This window comes from Lissotriton vulgaris, chromosome 5 (genome assembly GCF_964263255.1).
Source record: "Lissotriton vulgaris chromosome 5, aLisVul1.2, whole genome shotgun sequence".
Taxonomy (NCBI): Eukaryota; Metazoa; Chordata; class Amphibia; order Caudata; family Salamandridae; genus Lissotriton; species Lissotriton vulgaris.
The window spans coordinates 6,247,918-6,273,525 of record NC_141693.1 but is presented as its reverse complement, the minus strand read 5'-3'; the positions used below and the strand labels follow the sequence as shown (position 1 = coordinate 6,273,525).

The window sequence follows — 25,608 nt, the reverse complement described above, 5'->3', positions numbered from 1 at the left end:
AACTGCTGGATATTTCTCCTTCATTTGTAAGGCTTTTCACTATTGGCTTTGCTATTTTTTAAAACATGTTGCACAGCGGCGCATGGCTTAAAGTTAAAAAAAAAAGCACTAGGGCGCGATAGCTTTGACCGAATTACAGAGCTTTTTTAAAGTTTTTGCCATGCTGCTGTTGTACAAACCATTGCCAAAACCAATACATTGGGCAGAGGCAAAACCATGTTGCTTTGCCAATGCTTGTTTGAAATATCTTTTAGATGTTTTGCACTGTAACTGTTGTACAACATGGATGAAAGTTAAAACAAAAAAAAAAACAAAAAAACGGGCTATGACACGGCCTGCGTTGATCATCATAGCTATTTTCTTTACTTTCAGCCACGTTGTACAGTGGTTGCACTGCTATGCAACATGGCTAAAAAACATTGACTAACCCAAAAGATCTCATGTAGCCAAGACCTATTGGCATTGCCAATGCATGTTTCCTATGTTTTTACTTTGACTGTCTTGTAACATTCCCTCCTTTCCGGACTTTAGGCCTATTGTGACATTTCTTGGAGAATGGTTTATGAAGTTTTCACCTGTTTGACACCGTTCTAGCAGGCTAGCATACGGAAGTAACAACAAAGGGACATTTCGAACTGCTTTTTATTTACCATATAAACCCCAAGAGAATGGTATGACTGGAAGAAGTGAGTGGTAGAAAAGATTATCAGGTAACAAAACAAGCATTGAAAATGCAACATGCCTCGCCTTTGATTAAGTTAAAGTCATTTGCTTTGTTAATGTTATTGTATAGCAAAGCAAATGGCTTTAACTTAATAAAAGGCTAGACCTATTGCATTGTTAATGCTTATTCTGTTGCTTATTACTGTCTTTGGATTCAGACTGGTACTAATGCATTCATGCCAACAGGCCCGATTCAAGCGAGAGACTTCCTCTTTAGCACCAAAAGTGCTTTATTATAGGTGTCTTCCGCCTAACATCTAATTTTTTTCAATGTAAGTCAAAGGGAAAAAGCAATACTCAAGATTTCCCTCAAAATCTCCCTCCTACAATGTTCAAAATGTTGGCATGTATGCTGAGGTGAAACATTAGTGCAAGGTGTAAAAATAACAAGGTAATTAAATACTATCACAAAATGTGCCACATTATGCCACATCATTTGCATTTTCTGGCCGCATAATTTAGTAGACCCTGACGCATAATTTGGTCCTCACCTGCCGTATAATTTCCGAGGCCGTGGCTATAATAACTCTTCCAATTACCAATACTCCTTTATAGTGCAGTAATGAAGCGTCATCCCACTCCAAGATGGCCGCTGCCCAGGATCGTTTAACTGCGGGGAACAGACTTGACCTTTGCAGAATGACCAGGGCGCCAAGATGGCCGCCTTTTGCGCTCCTCTCCTGGTAGTGAACGGCAACCACCCCGTTCCACGATGGCCGCCCGCTGACCTGTGTACACAAAACCTGAGTTTTAAGTTTCAAAGGTGCTGTGAGCTCCCTGGGATGGCGTCGCCGCTGAGGCTCGCGTCCAGGCTGGCCCTGGTGACGGGTGAGGAGAATGCGTCCTTATGTGCGAGGGGCTCTCCTCTCGCTTCCGATGGCTATGTCTGTTTTCCATGTGACCAGCCTCTTTCAAAGGGGTGTGTGGGGTGGGGGGTTGTGCTCTGTCCAGGGTAGTTGGCCAACCCTGGCACTGATGGCTAACCCCCAAGACTTCCATGGGAGAGGGAGACGGTCCCATGAACGCGGTAAAGCCATTCTGGGATATTTAGAAACCAGAGCGGTGCATTCTGGGAATTGCAGTTTTGTTCTGATGGTGTGATGCATGGCATGGGGGTACTAAGTAGCCCTGGGTGGGCATGCTGTCACTTTTTGAAGGCTGTTGTGTCACCCCTCGAGGGTTATTCCACCTCTAAATAAATAAAGTATGCTCCATCAGCTTCTAGGGTATGGCCTCTCACCTGGATGTATCACTTTGGGATAGTTGCTCTATTAATTTTCTGGAGGGCTACGAGATCACTCCCTGAGGGATCCCCTGTCACCTTCTGAGGGACAGGGCATCACTTCCTATTAGGGTTGCCACCTGACCGGTTTTCTACTGGCACCACCGGTATTTTCATGTTCTGGCTGGCACAAAAATATGCAAATGTACCTCAAGTCTGCATTTTAGCATTTATCTATATATACTTCAAACGGCAAATATAAAATAAGGCACTTTAAAATGTGCTGAGTTAACGATCCCTGAATAATAATTAAAGTAAACAAAAGGTAGAAAAGTCATGTTACAAATGAATGCATTTGATTTTGTTTAAAATCCTATTTATTATCATGACTGGGCCTTTGCAGACTCTTAAAACAGCAACAATTTGGCAGTATTTTTCGCTTGGAAAGGCGGCAACCCTGCAACCTTTATGATTTTCTAAAGGTTAAATACATACCAACATTTGGAAATAGGAAAGAGAGAAATCTTGAAAACAGAATCGGGACAATTTATTTTCCGGAAGGAATTAAATTGAAGTTGAGACAATTTTTAGGGGGAGGCAGCTAAAATAAAACCATTTGTGGCTCAAAAATCTAGAGCCTCCTGCCGTAATTGTTGTGTTGCACACAAAAAGGAGGTAGGCCCTTGGTGGGGCTGAGGGAGGGCTGGGCCCTATATAATTATAATACACAAAAGATTGCCCCCTCTCAAGTTATTTTTAAATTGAGGACCAAATAAACTATTGTATTAAATCCGGTCCGGTATATTTATTTATACCTTTTAATCATATTCTTTCATAAAAAATCATTTCAAATGGCAGAAAGAGAATACACAAAACAAACAATTATTAACAAACCTATTAAATGGACAATTGACAAAAAGCATATTACGAAAATATCAAACCGTAAACATCAATATTACATCCAACAATCAGTATAAATTGCAGTGCAACAGTTTTGCAATATATTAGATCAATTCAATGATCAAAATTCTTAACATAAAAAAGAAGTTACTACATTACAAGAGTAGATAGAAACATGTATCGCTATTTTCCTGAAACACACTAGTTGTTGCAATTCGCTCTTGCTGGGGTAGCCGACGCGTTTCAGGTTCGGACCATGAATGTCCAAACCATCATCAGGGCTGTGTATTATTCTGTTAGGATGCAGAAAAACAAAGTTTTAAAACAACCAATTGGCCTCTCTTGTTGAAATTCAAACGTTTGGATAAGGAACAAATGTACCTGTGTGATACTATGTAGTTTAACTTCTATCACTGGACACAATTCTTTTCTTCAACTGTCAAGCTGGGCAACTTATTCCACAAGAAACAGTCTGTGAAACAAACAACATATTGTCTATTTTTGCTCAACACAATATCAGGGGTTTGCAAACCACCTAATACTGTTTTTTGGGGTGGTTTTTCATACCTTGGTTTGCGCTATCTTGCGGTGCACCGGGGGGCGGAGGAATGTCGTTTTCTTGTTCTTGTGAGCCTAATTGAATGACACATAGCCTGCTTTCAGATACCCCTTGTATATGAGTATATGTATATGATTAAAATTATATGGGTACATATGATTACCAAACCCATCCTGTACCTTCAGATCACGTGATGGTACCGCTCGAGGGACTTCGTTTTTTCTTTTTCTCTTATTCTTTAAATCCTGCCACGTCTACCTGTTTATATAACACACTTGTAAGTGCCCAATAATTACAAAAATTCCTAGATTTTTATAGACCGCTTAGCTGTGAAAGCAGGTTTTCATACCTGTGCCTTTGGTAGAACGAGGCGTCGCCTCTCGCCTCCAGTCTACCACCCCGTCCGGGGCTGTAGGTATATCGGCCTCGCCTTCTATTTAATGTTCGGCGGGTTTAGAGGGGCACCACAGATGCGGCAATTGTGTTGCGTGTGGAAGCACTATTGAAGGCAATGAGTTCCAACACCAAGGAGTTAAGTGGAGACACCTTGGTTTCTCAAACTGTAAAACCAAAAACGTGATTTATGTGATCATTTGCCCTTGACGGGGCGGTAGACGGTAGGCGAGAGGGGCCGGAGAGCCACCCACACACCCGGAGAGCCACCCACACACACAGACGGAGCCACCCACACACACAGACGGAGCCACCCACACACACAGACGGAGCCACCCACACACACAGACGGAGCCACCCACACACACAGACGGAGCCACCCACACACACAGACAGAGCCACCCACACACACAGAGAGCCACCCACACACACACATGGCCACCCACACACACATACAGAGCCACCCACCCACCCACACACACAAAGAGCCACCCGCACACACAAAGAGCCACCCGCACACACAAAGAGCCACCCGCACACACAAAGAGCCACCCGCACACACAAAGAGCCACCCGCACACACAAAGAGCCACCCGCACACACAAAGAGCCACCCACACATACACAGAGCCACCCACACATACACAGAGCCACCCACACATACACAGAGCCACCCACACATACACAGAGCCACCCACACATACACAGAGCCACCCACACATACACAGAGCCACCCACACATACACAGAGCCACCCACACATACACAGAGCCACCCACACACACAGAGCCACCCACACACACAGAGCCACCCACCCACACAAACACAGAGCCACCCACCCACCCACACACACAAGCGAGTGGAGGGGATATTAAGGTTGGCAGAGGGCACAGAAAGGACAGCGGTGACTGGCACCCACGCTCCACTCATTCACCGAATCGTCTCTTTACTATATTAGTGACAGGAAATGGAGGGCCTCCCACTATCAAAGCAGTGCTCCATCTCGTCTGGTACCTTTTAGACCCTTTAAGACAATTGAAAAAAAGTTGCAGTGACACCACACGCAATGCACGGTGTCAAAAAAATCAAACATAGTGCTGAAAGACCAAAAGCACAACAACAAAAGCATTACAACATTGCATTATTAAAACACACCTGCCTATGCCCACCGGGCTGAAAGCAGGCCAAATAAATCCTTAAAATTACATCAGGGCAGAACCCAACGCCTGCATTTTATTTTAATTGTATTAACACCTTCAGCGCGGCGCAGATTCCTGCGCTGTGCTGAACGTTGTAATGAGCCAACGGGCTCATGACGGAACGGTTCCGTCATGAGCACAGGCCAACTGACGCTCATGACGGAACCGTTCCGTCAATAGTATCGAAGGGGTTAATAAAGCACTTACTACCCCTAATGAGGCATTGAAGTACTTTTCAGCGAGTAGCACACTGCTCCAGAACCCAGAAAGGGTTAGGAAGGGAAATATGTGTTAATTTGAGCAGTGGACATGTGAGTGTTTGTTGAATTGAAAAGGATAGTGGGGGATAGAAGATTGAAGAGTCTAGATAGTGTTTATTGGGAGATGAGGTTTGGGATGAGTAAAGAGGAGGGATGCATGAAAGAAAAATTTAGCAGGGTAGTTTGCTAAATTATAGTATTAAAATGAGTTTTTGGGGTGACCCAAGGGGGGATAGAGGAGGGAAGAGTCTAGAAAGGGTTATTTTGGAGATCATGGTAGTAGAATATGGTTTGGGAGGAGTCAGGGTGGAGGTAGAGGATATACATTTACATTAATTATATTTATCTAAAGATATGTGCATTTCTTGATATAAATAGGTATAATATGTACTAATGTATCTATATTTATTACTTAAGCACCACTGAGCAATTTTACTGAGCTTTGCTGAATGAAGAAAAGTGCAAAAGAAAAGTAAGCGTCCCACCAGAAGAACAAAAGCCTTCTTGCTGGCAGCGCCTTATATGGGTTGTGAGAAGCAGCACATCCCCGGCTGACCGTGCATACAGAAGTGTGCAGCGGGCTGTGCAGCAGCGAGGGGTCCCATCCACTGCAGAGCAGCCCAGCGGCCACCCGACAACCGCTTAATAATGCAGTTGCTAAGCGCTGCACAGGCCGGCTCTGAATGGCGGCCGGGGTTCAAAGAAACCACAGAAGTTACAGAGGAAGGGGAGGGAGTCAATGCAACGGGTTAAGGCGCCCGTGAGAACTGCAGGTGTGTCTGTGTAACGACACATGGGGTGTAAACAGCCACTCTGGTTGTGCGTTAGTCTATCACTCGTAATGCGTGCGACACACAGGCACACGGATCCTTACTGCTTGCTGTAAAGTCATGGCATTGCCATCAGTGATAACAAGTGAAGATCCTGTAATCCACACCGGGACGTCTTACATGATGGACAGGAGAAGATGAAAACATTAACTCCCTGGACAGGGTGGGAGTAAGTGGTTTGGGGCTGTCGTGTTTCAGCCCAGGCAGCTGTCGCTCATCCGCATCAGGATGCAGACATATGGATCGGCGGGGGCAGCAGTAGGCTGGGTGATCTTTAACTCTTGAACAGGCTTTGGTGAAATCGAAACTTTTTCTGATCCCAGTGGGCTACATTCCTAATTAAAATACATTCTCTTCGAATGAAAGGACTGTATGTTATCGATTTCATCCCTTGTAATCGGAAGTATTAACATTTTATGAGAAAAGCAAAAATGATCAATAGCCTCTAAATGAAATAAAATTCAAAGCGCCTCCGTGGGAAGATGTAAAATTACTGCCTGCTTCATGAGAAAAGTGCAACCATACTGAATCCTGTGTTTGCAGCGCATTCACCAATAAATGTATGGTTACTGTACACACAAATGTTATGTTGGCTAGATGTGCGAATCACCACTGTACATGCCCCTGTATGTGCAGGTGCGCATTCGCACACACTCACACTGCCCCTTTCTCTCTTCTTAATCTTAATATCCGTATCCTCGTATTTCTTTACCTCTCTATATTCTTTGATAATGTATGTTCTGTGTCGACATATATAGGTGTCATCTCCCTGCAGCCCTGCCTTTTCTAACTACGCTTTGGATTGTGGGGATTGTAGTTTGGTATTTCTTATTATACAGGCCTACAAGTCCACGTATGAGAACTACTATTATTTTCATCTTCCGAATTTTCTTACGGTGACGCCAATAGTAAAGACCAATTGAAAACGATGAAAACGATGAAGTCAATTAAAAATAAATAATGTTACGTCACGTTGGATTTTCTTGGCTTAAGATCGAGCCAGTCGAAATTCTTGGTAGCAGTACTCGGTCATTGCGGACAGAAATGGTTATTACGTGCTTGGAGACCAACGCCACAAGAAGAACAGCAGAAAGACGTGTCGCTTACAAGCAGCATTACCGTGTGGACACATTTGTGGTGTGTTTCTGTCCGTCGTTGAGTGAGCTCGGGGCCTTAATTGGCCTTCGCTGCCCGGTGGAGAGAGACGGCCCTGTTCAGTCGCTGTGTACATTGGAAGAGTGTTTATTTGGACAAGGTGAAGACGGAATGAGCTATCAGCGGAGCGCAACAATGGCCCTCTTGCAGCACTCCGCGGCGTCTGATGTTTTATCCGTTGTTTCCACGCAGGGCTCCAGTAATTCTCCTGCAAGGGGCAGCTTATCAGTGAGGAACCGAGGGCAGCGAGGAATCAGCCGACGGGGGAGAGGACCGCTGATCCAGAGGCGCGCGCGCTGGGCCTCAAAGACTTTTATATGAAGATGGAAAAATTTCCTAATGTATACAAAGCAGAAATAAACTGATTTGCAAGTACAACAAGCGGGCACCGAGGGACAGACACTCAGAGACCACCATGTTTCTCCGAGGCGAGGCAGAAACGCCTTGGAGAAGCGCAGCGTCATTTTGGGATTCGGGGGCGTGTTTTTCTTTCTCTCCTCTTCCCATTGGCTGGAAGTTAAAAATCCAGCCAATGGGAAGAGGAGAGAAAGAAAAGAGAGAACGTAAAAAACACCCCCCCCGAATCCCAAAAAGACAGGGCTTGAATGGAGGATGCCCCTCTCCTCCAATGGCTGGCCTCCGTTTAGGAACCAAGCCAATGGAGAAGAGGGGCGGGTTCAAGCCCCCATACTTGTAAACATAAAATCTCGGCTGGGCGACACTGCTGCGCAGTGTCCGCTAGGCCGAGACCTAAAAAGGAGACACAACAGGCAGGGCCGGATTAGGAACCAATACATGTTTTGGCAAATTTTGTTATACCAGCTCCCTTATACTGCATGCTGCGAGTAAGCCTGACTACTGCAAGGAATCTCTAGAGGGTTCTACCCCCAAATGTTTTTGGAAAAAAGTTACAAATATGATGCATTTTACAACACATTTTTAAATTTAGAACCTTGTTCAGTCATTGAATGGATGGAGATTGGAGACATGACTGCATGGCTCTAATGAATAAATAGTTGGATGGGTGAGGAGTGGGTGGATGAATGAATTCAAGAATGGGTGAGAATGAATCAAGAGTTTTAGTTATGTGGTACAAATGGTCTAAATGTACTGACCAGGGTGGAATGCTCTGTTTTTCATTTTAGCTTCTGCATTAAAACACAACCCTCCCGAAACATTAGAAACCCCATTCCTTGGGTGCATTTAACACAGTGCACTGATTTATTGCTTCAAAGAAATAAACACAAAGATCAAGCTTTGATTTAAAAAAAATGAAAGAGATAACCATGTAGTGGCCGAATTGCACAAGATGAAGACTGGAAACCTTGCATCACTCCCGGCTTCCCCTTGAACACATTGTGTGATCCTAGGAAACACATTTTTTCACCGGGCCTCCTTTTCCTTCATCATCACAAGAGCACCTTTAGGTAGATCAGTTCAGGGAGTGCAATGCACAAAAAAATACTGTAATGTTACTACATCTGTAGAACTACCCTAGGTCACATGTAAGGGGTAAAAGAGAACTGATTCCCCTCTTGGTTCACTAATAGCATCGTCGTCAAGTGGAGGGGCTTGGATGTTTCTACGAGCATGCCTTAAATCCCTTATACAATGGTCAGTTAATGCAATGGTATAATTTAATACTCCACACGGGAATTCATTGCAACAGTCCCATTACAAAGAAATACATTGTTTTGAATTTTGAAGAGTCTTTATCATATATGTACTTGTCTCTCTGAGCCAAGCAACAACAGACCCCTCAATCACTTCCCCCATAAGACCTGAAAGTCAGCGCTACTCAGTACGAGCCTGCTGGAGGAAGCTACCAACCAAAACCAAAAACAGAAGGTTTTGAAGTAGGTGTGGTCTGACCTGCATGCTTTAAAACTATTTGTATTGCATTGCTTTTAAATCACTGAAGCGATGCAGGCAGGAAACGCTGCCATCTGGCCTCCCAGCTCCAAAACCAGCCACCACCCAGTCAGACCACCAAGAAATTACCCTTGACCAATATGGCCAATCCAGGGCTGACTACGGGTCTTATCCATCTATCCACCCTGGTTCTGGACCAACAACCACCTATCCATCAGGGCCGCCACAACAATTCTTCAATTTAGGAAAGTGTTGGAAGACTTATCTTTTTTAAAGAACACTATGGGCATCGTGCATCAACATGAGGAATTGTGATTCCTAAATAGCGATTTTTAAGGAATCACTATTTAGGAATCTCAATTCTTTATGCATGTAGGAATCGCAAAATAAATTGTGATTTGTAAACCATCCCTAATAGCGAATCGCAAATTGCGATTTGCTATTAGGGAGTGCATTCCTATTCATTCATATGGGCCTACAGGTTCATAGGAATTAACGGGAATGCATTTGCAATTTGCTGTTACTAAATTGGTAATAGCAAATTGCAAATGCAATTCCTAGGGGACCTAAGGCTCCCCTGATAAGTGTGCACATGTAGCTCACACACACGCCCTAAGGAAATGTGTGTGCACCACATGTCACTTTGAAAAAATGCAGTTTTGTGCATTTTTCAAAGGATTTTCAAACTACCATCTACCCAAAGTTGATGGTAATTTGCGATTCCTAAATGCAAAGTCACATTTTTGAAATGCTACTTACATCGCATTTAGGGAATTGCAAATTGCGATTCCCTAAAATGCATTAGCAATTTAAGTCATCGTAAAAAATTGTGATAACCTAATTTGCCAATTCAAGGCCTTTGATGCATCAGAAAAGGCCTTTTTCCGGTCGCAAACGGGCCGATTCTGTGAATCGCCCTGTTTGCGACCGGAAAAATGTTTAATGCATGTGGCCCAGAATCACAAAGCATCAACCGTCCTCAACCTAGCTACAACTCCTTGTAGCTGTTGATTTCTTGCTTGTCTTTTACAATGTACAGCATTCCGCTGCCTTTTGGGTGTATTTGTGCAATCGAAATACCATATATATATATATATATATATATATATATATATATATATATATACACACAAACATACATTAAAGCTATATCTTTCATCCTAGTTGTAACTTATAAGGTGTTCTCACCCCAGGACACAAGAAGTGCACTGCGCGCCCAACTTGGCACTGTGAGTGTATAGCTAACCCAACATTCCAGTTCCTGCTACTGTTTCATGACTGAGAGGAGGATCTGGTTGATAGGATCACTGCATGGCCCAGGGTTCTGATGTTTGCACTCATCGTCTGCTCTGTGCCGGGCACAGAGTGGTTTGGTTGTGTAACACTGAGCTCCGTGGCAGGAGAATCTGTATTGATCCCCGCAAGGCCAGGATTTAGCTACCTTTAACCTTGTAGAGGAGTGGGTGGGCTGCAGCATATAAGTGAGCTTTGGTCACTTTGTACAACACTTGCTTGCCTGAAGCTGTGCAGCGGTAAGTGTAGTATGTTGAATACAGAAAGCAAACAGTGCTCTCTTTTATCCTGTTACTTTGTTCTGCCTGCGAATGAAGTGATATATTTGTATTGCTTAAATATATATATATTTTAGATTATTTCTGATTTTATTTGAATCAAATAATTGTTGAAGACTCTTCTTCTTCCTGCTCCAGGTCTCTCTCCTCTCTTAGAAACATCTAAGTATGTGAGAGGATTATTCGGAGGAGGGTTTTGAAGATAGAGTCCTGTATATCATTTTTAGGTCTCACCTGTCAATGCGCTTGCGAGAATATAGGGGCTTATCCAGAGTTTAACTATTGGGCGATTCCATGCAGTACCCATGAAAAGCAAGCTTAATGCGCAAGCACATTGGCAAAAAGCGCGTGCACCTCAAAGCCACCAGCCTCCCTCCCACAGGATTTTTGAAGCTGTGCGCTGCACTTCAAAACCACCAGCCTCCCTCCCACAAGCTTCCCCCAGTGTGTGCTCTGCCTCTCCTCCCCTAATTATTCACTGCCACGGCCGGCCGGCCGGCCGTACTTTCACTTTCACCCCTCCCTCCTCCCAAACAACATCGAGCGGCCGGCCGGCCGTACTTTCACCCAAGTTCTTCAATTTTGATTACATTTTGTAAATGATTATGGCTAACTGCAACTTTCAAGCTAACTTCGGAGGTAAGAGTTTCAGCTTCAAAGAATGACTTTCACCGAGCCAGTTGAATTCAGCTCCAAGCAGTGTCTGTGAGCGAAATTTTAAGTTTGTGCGTTTATGAAAGCCACCTTCATGCCGAGTTTAGGGTTTGATTGGCTGCAACATTAACACAGGCAGACGGTGCATGTTTGAAATACTTTCTATAGCTAAATGAGCAATGTCGCCCAATGACTTGTCTGACTCTGTTTACTTGGCTGGGCCGAATTTGTGCACAGTCACGATAACCGCGTGTGTTGATGGCTTCTTGTTTTCACGGCCGCCAGGGCATGAGCTACATCAAAGGGTTGGCTCCCTGCCCCCTGATTCACGGACGCTTCTCAGGCCACCAGCCTGCCCAATACATTTTTTTTTTTGCGGCGCAGCCTCTCTTCTCCGTAATGAATGAGTCTATTGTTGGCTATAAAAGCGCTATATTAACAAAGCATGAGGCCGTCTTCCTCGCAGCCATTTTCCGACTGCACCATCACCTCCGAGATAACTATATATTACAGCTACACATACGCTATATCAGTGTCGGGAATGGGTATTTCATTACCGCACCACGACTTCACGCATCCAGTATCGTTGCCCATTAGGTGAATCTAGGAGCAGGAGCATATTACTGATAATTCATTTACCAGCTCCCTTCTATTGCTCACCAGTATTACATGTCACGTTAACGTCACACATACGATGCAATGCCAGCCGCGATGTAAAATTTAGCAGAGCATCATATGTTACATGAACACCCTGTTAATGTCTTAAACACACTTCAGGGATAGCTATCATGGAAAGTTCAGTGCAGCATTCCTTTCTTCCGCTACTCTTGTGCAGGGAACTGAGGGCTGAACATACGCCATGCCGAAAAATCATTTCTGATCAACATCTGGGGATGCAGTGCCGTGCGTGCATTTAAACAACGGTAATTTTATCTTGAATACAGTGTCTACAATACATTTCGACTGTATATGCATTAAACCATATTGTACAAAAGGCATGGCCATATGATTTGTCAGCTTGAAAGTACCACGCGTACTGCATTATTTCAAACTTGATTGGTAAAGGTCCCTTTTAAAGGGCTGTAAGAATCATGCATTCCAATACAAATGCGGGTGGAGTCAGCATGCTCGGATTGGATAGCCAGAGCCCTCCATATAAGCAGCATAATGGTCTTTTTAGGTACAGGGGCTTTTCAAATTGCTACCCCTGTTTTCCATGGCTGCAAGCTTGCGTGCATGTGCGCGTGGCCAGCTTGCTCTATTTCACCGTGTTGCGCCCCTTTCCCCCACGCATTCCCAGCGCTTTGATGCTTCCGCCGCACTCCAATTGCTCCCCTCTCCCGTTGCGTTTGTAATCCTCCCCCCTGCGTTGCCCCCTCACCCTCACACTGTGCTTGCGTCTTTGTTTGACTAATACACCCCAATGCTTGTTGTAGTCGCTGTGTAAATTGTACTGCCTCACACTGAGCATGCCACTGCAAAGCACTCGGCTGCTAAGCAAAAATGTGCCTGCCAAACTTAGCATTATCCTAAATGTTTATTTACAGTGTACTACCTGCATGGTAAATTTTCGGATTCAAGACTGAAGTGTATTCTGGAATATCATTTGTTTGACCTAATTTCTCTGCCTACACCCAGTCACGTTGTATTCACAACTTCTACAGTGTAATGTTGCGTGGCGGAATCCCCTTAATTCACAGTTCTTGACCCCAATTAAAATCTAGCCTGTAAGGTTCCCCGTTTCCACGACGAGTGCTTCCATTTATTTGCTTGTTTTTTTTTATTATGCATCAAGCTCCTAAACCAAACGTGCCTTCCTGGTATTTCATGGTGCTGGAGTCGATAACATGGTTCTCACACTCTCCTCCTCTATCCCTCGCCCTGCTTTTTTTTCTCCCTCTCCCTACTCTCCTTTTTCTCCCTCTCTCCATCTCCCACTCAGCAACACCACAGCATCACTCAGCAACACCACAGCATCAATCAGCACCACTCAACACCACCACATTATCACTCAGCGCCACCCCAGCATCACTCAGCACCACCACATTATCACTCAGCGCCACCACATTATCACTCAGCGCCACCCCAGCATCACTCAGCACCACCACATTATCACTCAGCGCCACTGCAGCATCATTCAGCGCCACCATAGCATCACTCAGCGCAACCACAGCATCACTCAGCGCAACCACAGCATCACTCAGCGCAACCACAGCATCACTCAGCGCAACCACAGCATCACTCAACGCCATCCCAGCTTCACTCAGCGCCACTACAGCATCACTCAGCGCCACCACAGCATCACTCAGCACCACCACAGCATCACTCAGCGCAACCACAGCATCACTCAGCGCAACTACAGCATCACTCAGCGCAACTACAGCATCACTCAGCGCAACCACAGCATCACTCAGCGCAACCACAGCATCACTCAGCACCACCACAGCATCACTGGTTCAAATATGTTTTTTCAATGTTTCATGCTGTTTTCAAGCTTTATTACAAATCACAAAAAGATGTTAATATTTCACTTCTGTTCTTGAATTTTCGTCACAATAAAAAACACTGAACATAATCTTCACAAGTTATTTAAAAAAGTTTAAGCTATTGCCGTTACAAATTAAATAAATTATTTAAGTATTAATTATTAAAAAAAATCAAAAACCATTGTTATTTATAATATCAATACATCTAAGTCATGTAAATACAAAACATGTTGCATTACAAATGCTATAGGTGTCACATTTGCGAAAGTTATAACTATTGGCATTGTAAATGACAAAGCTATTAATTTAGCTATTTTAAAAAACGAAACATAAATTAAAAAAAATTCATTTATAAGACCAATATCTCAAACTTTCCTAATGCGAGACCTATTGCATTTCCAGTGCTTGTTGACACATTGTCTTCAGTGCAAATTTGTGTCCCTCCTGCTTCCAGATGTGAGGTACAGACAGAGAGGCAATCCGTTTGATTCATTTCCATGTATAGAGGAAGATTTAAAGATTCCTTTGTCTGGGGTTCTGTTGAAAAGCTTTCCTGCAGGTCTTCTCAACCTGTACTTAGTGTCTGCGAGCCCCTTCTCTGAGCCTTCGCTTGCCTAAGCGTTTCCTGGTTGTCATACTATGGGAGTGGAAGGATCAAGATAAACTTAATGTTTCAAGATTTATGTCAATGTATTTCTTATTGACCAGGTGTATGAGCCCTTTTGTGAGCAGGTGCAAAGGGCACTAAGTGGCCAATCTGATTGTTTATACATCAGAAGCGGAAGAGAGTATTTTGAAGGATCAGTCAGATAAGCACATTAAGTCTGCCCTAAAGAAAGCCTGTGCCAGATCTCAACTTGCCGTGAGAGCGAGGGTTTATGCAGAATATGCCAGATAAGCTTATGTCTGATTTTAAAGAACGCTTTAAGACCATTCAAGAAGGATCGGCTTACTCTTTAATAGAAGCCACGGGGAGACATGTGGGATTTCTTTCTAGCATCTCCTTTTACATATGACTTAATTCAGCTTTGACAGAAGGAGCTGCTTTTGCATCCCACATTAACCTTTTCTGAAAGGAGTGGCATACTAATGTAGGTCAAAAATCAGCAGATCTTCCTCTACCTTTTGAGGGAGTTAAACTCTTTAGTTAAGAGTTAGAAGACTAACTTCACAGGAAGTTTAAAAAAAATAACCTTTTTCTTCATTCTGTCAACATCTTTCCTCTTCAGCAACTTCAAGGTATGCATTATCTAAGTCTTTCTTCTGCCTGTGTTCTAGGAGAACAACCCCCCCCTCCCCACCCAATTGAACTGTCAGTAGAAGAAGGTCAGCTTGACAAAAGCTTTCCAGGAAGTTTTCAGCAGGAAGAGAATACCTCTCTTCGTAACAATGTTCAGCGCTTCTGACTATGCTGAAGATGGCCTTAAGTGGACAGTTGGCGGCTAGATAAGTCATTTCCGGTCGATTGGGAGGAAGTCGCCTCGGGTGTGAGTCCTGAAGACTATTAAGGAGGTTACCAAACACATTCTCTACTATTCCACCAGATTCTAGCACCATACACACACCTTGCCCGCACAATCCTGTAAAAAAAATCTGTAATGGTGACCGCAGTTCATTTGCTTCTTGAGAAAAGATCAGTGGCACCAGTTCTGAAGTAAGATGAGGGGAAGAAATTGTATTCTTTATTTTGCTGGTTCCCAAATCGACAGGAGGATTCAGACTGATTATCGATTTGAGAGGTCTCAACAAATGGATTTTGAAGATTATGTTCAAGATGGCTATTCTCCTTTTAATTCTGGAAGGGGCCTTTATGTTCATACTAAACCTTATGTATATTTATTTGATATAGATTACTGCATTGCATGTTTGCCACCCCTCAGTTGCTTTATTTATCAATTGCTCACTTCATCATATTACTCGAAGTTCAAGTGTGAATATTTCCAGTAGAGTGGCGTTGATGCAGTTTGGCATGTTTGTATTTTGTTCTAAGTTGCATGTGCTTGAAGTGAAGTTTAAGAGTTGTACCTAACTCTTGTCAGTTACATAACCGGGATATTTCTTTAATGTGTGGTTTCTGTATATGATCCTCGTACATGTAATAAACCTATCATTCACTCTCTGGTTGTCTCCTTCGGAATCATTTTATTTCATATTGGCGATGAGGATGAGCTCAGAACACATACGTCTAAAGTGCAATGGATTATTATAGCACATTCAAGACTTACAACAACTGTTTTGTAATTTTCCATGTTAAATGGCTATGTATTCACAAGTGGTAAGGTATAGTGATTTGTGAAAGGTTCTGTGTGGTAGGGAAGTATCATCTGTTCCTGGTATCACCCATTAAATCAGATCTGCTCCATGGGTATTTATCAAGATGATTGCTCCATTAGTGTCCTTATTGCATTATCTCGAATGGTATGCCTTTCCTTACCAGGCTGGCTGGTGTCTCCATGCTCCCTCGCAGGAAGAGGTTCTGAGAGGTTTAAAAGCAGTTCAGGAACGCCCCTTGACCTTGCAAACGGTCAGCTGATGCCGTCACACACAATCGCGTCTTCTTAAGAGGTCACTTCAGAACAGACTTTGTTGTGGCGTTCCTTCCTGTTCTAAGACGGGAAAGACTAGGGTTGATCTTTTCAGCTTTGCTATCCCGTCAGCAAGCTGCAGCACACCTCTTTTAAGGTGCATGGATACATGACCTCATGTGTTACTGGCGCACTGGATAATATTGCATCTTGGGCCTCTGCTGGTAAATCTTCAAGTACTAAAATTATATTCTGTAAGACTTTGAGAGAATGATTCCATCATCTGTTCATTTCTCCATTCAGCTTCAGTGATGGCTAAAACCAGATTCTCTGAACCGAGGTCTGCCACTCCGTCCTGTTCCCCTCTGATGCTTATGATCAATGCAATCGCAAGAGGATGGCGTGTAACTCCGTATGTTCTTTATATCAAAGGCAGATTGAGCTTTAGTAAATGTCACTTATTTTCGAACTGGAGTGAGTTGCCTGCATTCTTCTAACACAAACTGTCATTCTGTTCTAGAACATCTGCATAAACTTGTTCGAACAGTTATGACAAGCTCGCTCTCCCTAGGTATCACAGTTCAATAACGATGGCCAACTTAAACAGACAGAGGTAGGCGGGTGATCAACTTCTCTCATTCTGGTGATAAAAAGTTTCACCCAGGCTCTTTGTTTGCTCTCTCTGAAGGTCTTGTACATCAAAGGTCAAGACATTCTCCAAGCAGACCAGTTCATTAAAATAGTTATCAAATCTTATGATCTGTTGATGGAGATCTTCAGGACCATATGCTGAGGCTCAGGAGACCCGCTCTAGATGTCTTAGCATCACTTTAGACTGCTCAACCTCCCAGGTTTGTTTCTCTATTTCCTGCTCCGGGTCCTTGGGGTGGATGTTCTGTTTAAACCTGGCGTCATCCTCTTTTGTATGCCTTTCCGCTGCTTCCTTGTTTTTTTCAGAGACTTCAAGTAGTAGTAGTAGATGTGGTAGTGGCCTTTATTTACGGCCATGCAGAACATGGTCCCCTCTTCAGTCCATGTCCCTTTCTTCTCCTTGGAAAATTACTCTTCTTCCTTTCTCTTTTGGCTGTTGAATGTCTTCCTCTCCTTTGTTTGTCGTTCTGGAGCTTGCGAGGGTGGGTGTTAGGAATATGCATCTCCCGGTCCCCTTTGTTCAGAAGTTCAGAGAACAAGATCTCCATCCACTCTAGAGGCATATTCTGGCATTCGAGACATTTTCAGAACTGGCAGTCTTCTGGAGCTATTTCGCTAGGTCTGTCAATGAATTTCTTTGTGGAGGATTTGAGAGGAACATGGCTGTTTTTATCTTTTTTACTACCGCTCAGCGGATAGCAATTGGCACATTTTTGTGAGCTTTTTTGAGGAGGATGGACGGGAGTTAGCAACTTGATGAGGATGAATCCCTTGACGCAAGGCTGCTTGGAGGATTTTTCTATTTCTCAACCTATGATGGTCCTCTTCCCCCTTGGGACTTGCATCTTGTGCTAAGGTCTCTTCAGAATTCTTTCTTTCAACCTTTGCAGAATTGAACTTTTTGACTATGATAATGCTTTGACTTGTGTCAATAACTTTGACTCGGAGGATTGGTGAGCTACCGCCCTTCTGTGCAAACTCCCTTTACTGAAGATTCTGGATTATGGTCTAGTTTTAAAAACCGGATCACAATTACTTTCCATATCAGTAAACTGTTATCTGTATTTTGTCCCTCACCTCAAAGGGACATTTTTCGGCACTCTTCGGATGTTTTGAGTGCGGCTTTGATATAGTTGGATGGATCCTGGCTCTTCCTCAGATCTGATCTCATTTTCTCATCTTTGGTTGTTCTGCTCATGGAAGGAAAGCATTCTCCATTTTCATTAACAGGTGGATTCGGTGCACTATTTCTCTGGCTTAAGCCTTGTGTGACTACTGTTCATGATGTCGTTCACAGTAGATCCCCACAAAGTGTGTCTCTCGGAGGTTGGTGGAGTAGCCTCCTGGGCCTCTCCTCTTACCTTTATGAACCTTATCACATCCAGGCTCTTGGTTTGGAAGGTTTCTTTTGACAGGGAGTTTTGAGTTGCGTCCTGTTCTAAAATGGAACCATAATTGGGTTATGTGTTTAATTTTTGACTTATTTGCCAAAAAATGATTTGATATTTGTGGTGGTCTGTTTTTTTATTTTAATGCAGAGTTCGAAGGCCAGCATGGCTCTGGTATTCCTCATAACTTGCGACTAGAATGAGAGTGAAGGATGTAGGGATAATGTCTTGGTTACGTACCGGTATTCTTCATTATCCTTAGTCGTACTCATCCTTGTCACAGTTGTTAGGACCCGCCCACCTGCCCCTTTGCTGGCCTTTGATTGGTCTCATAGTATGGAAAGATGTGGGCTAAGCAATAGATTTATAGCACACAGTTGGGTGGGCTGAGCGAACACCAGCATGCCTCGGGTTCTTTGCTCTTGTCCTGTGGTGAATATCCTTGCGAGTATGGCTAGGACAAGAAGAACTAATGAGATTGAGAATGACAGTAAATAATTAAGATGTCACTTCCCATGGACTTCTCTATCAGTCCAGACTGTCGCTTCTTTAAAAGCAATTGTATCCCTGCCAGGCGTATTTCATCATTTCTTTGGTAGTTATTGTATTCCTGTGTGGCATATTCTACTACATAGAGAACATTTGTCTATAATATCACTACCTGCGGATTCTTCTGTTACATCTGGACAGGAACTCTATGACATCCAAGGAGGAAGGATGAATCTCTGCCTCCATGGAATGGGCTGTTCTAAATGTTCTAAAAGGAGTTTTGTGTGACTTCCAGAGTCTATTCTGTCTCAGCAGCTGGAGGGCTGTTCTCTCTCTCTCGTGGACAGTGCTATTTTTGTACCTTCATCACTGACTAATCTGTCTCTTCTTAAGTGATGTGCCATCATGTTTCAGAGGTTGCTACACTACTTTCACTCCGGGCTGTTTTATCTCTGGGACTATTCCATTGCTTGTTGGTGTTTATTCTCTCAGTTCCACAGTAGGAGGGCTAATGTTTGTCTTCTTGAGAACATTTCACCTCCTAAGCCCTACTCTATCGCTTTATTGGGGAGGAAGGTTGTTTTATCACTTCTATATGGTCAGCCTTTCACTTCCCGGGGGCTCTTCAAGCACTTCCCGGGGGTTCTTCAAACATTTGTAATTGCATTTATATAGCGCTTACTACCCCTGACGAGGCATCACAGCACTTTTTCGCGAGTAGTGCGCTACTCCGGAACACATAAAGGATTAGTGTTGAATTAGTATAGTGAAATATGAAAGTAATTTAAGTGGTGGATAGGTTAGTCAGTTATTTGGATTCGGAAGGATAGCAGAAGGATAGAAGAGGAAAAAAGGTTTGTATTTATATAGCGCTTGTTACACCTGATGGGGTGTTAAAGGTCTTTTTTCGGCAAGTAGCACGCTACTCCGGAAACCCATAAGGGATTAGTGGTGAATTAGTATGGTGATTATGAAAGTAATTTGAGTGGTGCATATTAGTCAGTTATTTGGAGTGAGAAGGATAGCCGAGGGATAGAAGGGGAAGAAAGGTTTGCATTCATATAGCACTCGTTACCCCTGATGGGTGTTGAAGCATTTTTCTGGTGAGTAGCACACTACTCCGGAACCCATAAAGGATTAGTGTTGAAAATTAGTATAGTGAAATATGGAGTAACTTGAGTGGTGGATATGTTATTCAGTTATTTGGATAGAGCAGGGTAGGCGGCGGGATAGAAGAGGGAAAGAGGTTTGTATTTATATAGTGCTTGCTACCCCTGATGGGCTTTTGAAGCCCTTTTTTGGCGAGTAGCACGTTACTCTGAAACCCATAAGGATTAGTGTTGAATTTGTATAGGGAAATATGAAAGTAATTTGAGTGGTGGATTTGTTATTCAGTTATTTGGATTGAGAAGGGTTGGGGAAGGGTAGAAAAGGGAAAAAGGTTTGCATTTATATAGCGCTTGCAACCCTGATGGAGGTGTTGAAGCGCTTTCTTGGCGAGTAGAACACTACTCTGGAACCCAATAAAGGATTAGTGGTGAAATAGTATAGTGGAATATGAAATTTGAGAAGTGAGCATGTTAGTCTGTTATTTTGATTGAAAAGGATAGTGGAGGGATAGAAGAGTGAAGGATTTAGATTTTTTTGGGGAGGTCATAGCAGTAGTAGGAGGCTTTTGGATAAGTGAAAAGGGGTTGTGGAGGGGAAGAGTCAGAGGGGAGAGTTTTGAAAGGTTTGTTTTGGGGATCGGTGTAGTAAAAGAGATGTCAGATGATGCAAGGAGGGGTAGAGTAGGGTAGAGTCTAGAAAGGGTTATTTTGGGGATCATAGTAGTGGTATGGGGTTTGGGATAAATGAGGGAGTGGTTGTAGAGAATATATTGATAGATGTATAGGATGAGAAATAGGGCAGTGCATTGGAAAGAGTAGTAGAAAGAAGTTTGAGAGGAGTCAGAACGTTGGGCTAGAAGATATATTGAGAGAAATATAGGATGAGAAATAGGGTAGTGCATTGGAAATGCTTAATTAGAAGAAAGTGATAAATATATAGATCCACAAGTACATTGAAAGTATACAGATGCATAGAGAAGGTAAGTATATGTAGATTAAAGATATTGATAGAGGAGGTAAGTATATGTAGATTAAAGATATTGATAGAGATACAGGATGAGAAATAGGGCAGTGCATTGGAAATGCTTTTTCAAGAGAGAAGTAACAAACGCACAGACGCAAGTACATGGAAGGTGTTGAAAAAAAGGTACAGGCAGAAGACCTTTTCCGAAGTTTGCCCGGCGTTAGCCGCCTCTATACCCACTCAAGTTTACCAAACAAAGAGGCAGGCGCTGGAGACTGGAAGGCAGGAAACAGAAGTTTTATTCCGACGGAACAGAACACATCAAATCAGACAACAGGGTATCTTCTCGAGGTGCTCTAACCGCATCTCTGAGGCCTGGCCTCTTATACACAGGTTTACGGACTTTATTGCATGTAACACATTCTTGCAATGCTTTGAAGTATGAAAGGACATCCTCGGGATCTCCCCTTCAGGCCCGTTCCCACACACATTTACAGTTGAAGTCCCCACCCCGGTCACAACAGGTGATGATTGTCGCGCAGCAGGACATTCCGCCGATTCACGGAATGTGTGAGGTTGATCGGATCTCATGGGGTGGGGGCTTCGATCAACTCTTGGATCCTTTGATGGGGGAAGCTTCCTACTGTACGGGGGGCAATAAACAGTATCCGCAGGACCAGGTGGTGGCCTGGGAACGAGGAAGACAAACGGGTACACAGGAAAAGGGGGTTTGTATCAAAAGGACCTGGGACTATGAAAGGGATGAAGGGAGGTGTCGCGCTGGGAACAGGATGGGATTCCGAGGCAGAGCTGCGCCGAAAAAGGGGTTTATGACCCAAGGCATGTGAGAGCGGGGGTTGTCAGCGTGCAGAGGGGGGTGCCTGCGAGGTTAGGAGAGAGAGAGAGAAGCGCTGGCTATTCTGTGAGGGGCAGGGAGGCCATGGTGCTCAAAATGGCTGCTGCTTACGTGCACGAATGGGCTCAAAAAGGGCAAGATGGCGCCGATAATGTTGACGTTTGCAGCCTAACTTTTAACAGTCCTCCCTTTTCAACATATCTAGCCAGCTTGCCTACTCAATGTCAATCTTCATCAAATTCCTAACCTCGGCATCATATAATGCTCCCATGCGTTCGTTTCCAAAGTCCACAGTCTTAGGGCAAATACAATTTGTACATAATGAACACAGAGGTGGCAGACATTGAATTCCTAAGCATAGACCACATATCACAACTACAGGAATCAGGATAATGGTGAACAGTCTCCAGCCCCAGTTCTTAATGGTGTTCCAGAACCAACCACCAAGCGACCATTCTTCCTGTTCCTGGTGGACTTCTGAAGAGAGTCTGTGAAGATGTTCGATGGCCTTATACACCGAGGGTGAGTTGTCCGGTATGTATGTACAGCAGCTGGACCCAATAATGCGGCATGCTCCACCACGGTCCGCAAGAACCACATCTAGGACAAGGCGGTTCTGAAGGGCCACCAAGCGGACCGCTTGAAGTTCGGCGGTGTTGTTAGCAAGGATACCAGCTGTGATGTTCATTGTTGTCTCAACTGCCTGGGTCAGATGTCGGATGGCACGGCTGTTTGCCATCGGGCCCCAGAGTGGAACAAGTCCCTTCATAGCATCGAGGAACTGCGCTCCTGTTGAGTCGGCTTGTTCAATGTCCTTGGCTTGTTTTTGTCTATGGTGATTTGCTGGAGCCACATAAGTCGGAGGAAGGATGAAGGAGATGAAACAAGTGCCCCCCCAGCCTTTGGGGAGCCAGGTGTAAGCTTTTGTGCCGCAGACGAAATACATATTTGGGGACGACACAAAGGAAGGTGGATCAGTGGAGTCCAAAGTTCTGGAGAAACGGCAAGCACTACGGCCTACCAGCTGTGTCCCAAGCCCTTCTATGCACATGTGGCCAGTGACGTTGATAACTGGCAGGGCCACAGTTAGAGTGGCAGCCGTTCGTTTCCGCAGGTAGGAGAAGGTGGGTCTGGTTGGATTGTTGAACACCTGCATTTCAATTCGTTCTTTAGCAGGGATGTCCATGTGGATTGAGTCGTTGGAGGTCTGTGGGCAGAAGTGTGTCTTTGTTTTGTTTCGCCAGACCTCATGGAAGAAATGCGTTACAGTTTTGCTGGAGGTGGAATTGTCCTTATAACTTTCTTGCAAGAGGATCAGCCAAGCAAGGCAAGAGCCATGAACTGAGAAGGGTGAAGGGATGAATGGTATCGAGTGTCCAGTGGCGTGAGGTAGCAACCCACAGATCCAACAGTTGGTGGCGTTGGTGGCAAGATTGTGCTGGTGCAGCAACTGTACAAAGGAGTTATTCCAAAATTCCTTTCGTCTCTCTCTGAGTTGAGGAGAGAGCGAAATCAGGTAATGTTCCTTCATGGTGGTAGGCTGAGCTGTGGTCAGGAATGTTTCGTGAGCAGGTGCATTTTCTTCCACAATCCAGAGCGTGGTCATGAGGAGAAAGCAGAAAAGGATCGTGATAAAAAGTGCAATTGTCTTTGAGCTGTGGAGTCTGTCTGCTTTCGGGTTTCTGTAGTGGGTATTTCCTGTTGCTTCCATCATCTTCTTATTTGGCGCTTCCATCATCTTCTTATTTGGCGCTTCCATCATCTTCAAGGTGCTCGGTAGCGGGCAGAACCACAGACTTCGTTTAGCGTCTCTCCGGGTGACCCTTGGTGGAGTTTAGGTCACCGTTCTGAGATTTAACTTAGTCCGTGGTCTACTTAGCCGAAGCTCCCTCCTTTCGTCGTAGGAAATACCCTTCTTTGGATGGCACAGTAGGATCAGAGAATTTTGCAAGTTCAAGGGCTTCGGAATCAGGATAGCAGGCTAGTGACGGTCGGTCCTTGTTCAGGAGCTCTTCTTGGTTGTCGATGCTTTCTGTTGTGGTCAAAGTTGAGGAGACCTTCTTGCAGTGGTGCGCGTGCAGCCAGTGCCGTTTCCCCTCCACACGAAGAGCCGTCCGGGTGGTGAGCAGCACTTGCCAGGGGCCCGTCCACCTGGGTTCCAGACTTTTCGTTCGCTGAAAATTTCGGATCAGCACGAAATCTCCAGGTTGGATGGCGTGACCCGGACCCCTGGAAGCATCGGGGATGGCCTGCTGCACCTGCTGATGAATGACAGACAGAGTTTCAGTCAATTTATACAGATAATCAGACATTAGGACGTCCGGGACGTCATGAATGGAAGTTGGTTTCGGTGCAGACCAGACACTCATGGGTCGACCAAAAACAACTTCGTAAGGTGTCAGGTGATGTTTGGTGGGGGTGGAACGCATCGATAGCAATGCCAGTGGGAGGGCGTCTGGCCATTTCAAACCCGTGGTAGCCACTATCTTGGCCAATTTGAGCTTTAGGGTGGCATTGTGTCGCTCAACGAGACCCGCAGACTGGGGGTGGAAGACTGCGTGGAACTTCTGCTGGATGCCCAGCCCCTTTATGATGAGCTGGATGACTTCGGCTATGAAGTGGGGGCCATTGTCGCTCCATAAAATCCGACAAAGGCCGTAGCGAGGGAAAAATTCCTTTAATAGTACTTTTGCAGTGGCCATAGCAGTGTTGTCACGGGTTGGGTATGCTTCCACCCACTTGCTAAATGCGCATACTACTACAAGTACATATTTCAGGCCTTGGCATCTGTCTAGCTGGATGTAGTCCATCTGCAGGACTTCAAACGGGTGATTTGGGACCCCGAACCCTCCCCGGGGTACTACAGTTCCTTTCCCGGAGTTGTGTTGCAGGCATATCAAGCATTGTTGGACCAGACGTTTGGCTGAGTCGGTGATCTTGTCGTTGTGCCAAACTCTGGAGACAAGTTCAATCATGGGGGCTGACCCTATGTGTGCAGGGGAGTGTGCCATAGTCAATATGGGAATCAGGTACGAGTCAGGTAGCAACCATTTGTTTGTGTCTTTTGTCCGCCAGCAGCCTTCGTCATCTTTTAATCCCACCCGTGTCCATTCAGTCAGTTCGTGTTGTGTGCTAGCCATTTGAATGTCTCTAATAGTGTCCCTAGCGTCAGTCCATTTTTCTGCTTGTGACCTGGTCACGTACATACGTGTTGTCGTCCTATTTTCGGCTGTCGTTCGGGCAGTGATGTCGGCTAGTGCGTTTCCCTGACCAATAATGTCCGTCACCTTCTTGTGTGCCTGGCATTTAATGACCGCAAGCCTCTTGGGGAGAAGGACAGCTTCGATCAAGGCGGAGACTAGATCTCCATGCAAGATGGGGGTGCCGTGTGAGGTCAAGAATCCCCTTTCTCTCCAGAGGAGCCCAAAATGGTGAACCACCCCGAAGGCATACTGGCTGTCGGTGTAAATGTTCGCTGTGGTTCCTGCTGCTAGGATGCATGCTCGTGTCAGGGCAATCAGTTCCGCTGCCTGTGCAGATCGTTGTGTAATGTGGGCTGTCTCTACTACAGTTCGGGCCGTGGTGACTGCATAGGCAGCTGAAGTGGTGCCATCGGGGAGTTTGATGCAAGAACCGTCCACCCACAGCTCTCAGTCAGGGTCAGGAAAAGCCGTGTCTCTGAGGTCAACCCTACTTCTAGTCTGTTCGTCCGTAAGAGTCACACAGTCACGTACAGGGGGCACATTGGGATCGTTCTCTGGTAAGGGTAACAGAGTTGCCGGGTTCAGTGTGGTGCATCTTTTCA

General features: G+C 44.7%; 1 protein-coding gene across 3 annotated transcripts in view; it reads left to right on the top strand.

Annotated features, from left to right (window-relative positions):
- HSD17B8 (hydroxysteroid 17-beta dehydrogenase 8) overlaps positions 1-25,608 on the top strand; it is a 170,752-nt gene that overhangs the window by 62,387 nt on the left and 82,757 nt on the right. Inside the window, exon 1 of one of the 3 annotated variants that reach the window (XM_086920645.1) lies at positions 1,301-1,551. The exons of 1 other annotated variant lie outside the window; for it this stretch is intronic. In XM_086920645.1, the coding sequence (XP_086776771.1) occupies positions 1,380-1,551 (172 nt within the window). In that variant the 5' untranslated portion in view covers positions 1,301-1,379. Of the gene's footprint in view, positions 1-1,300; positions 1,552-25,608 lie in introns of those variants that run through there. One more of the 3 variants, XM_086920644.1, reaches the window with a different exon arrangement.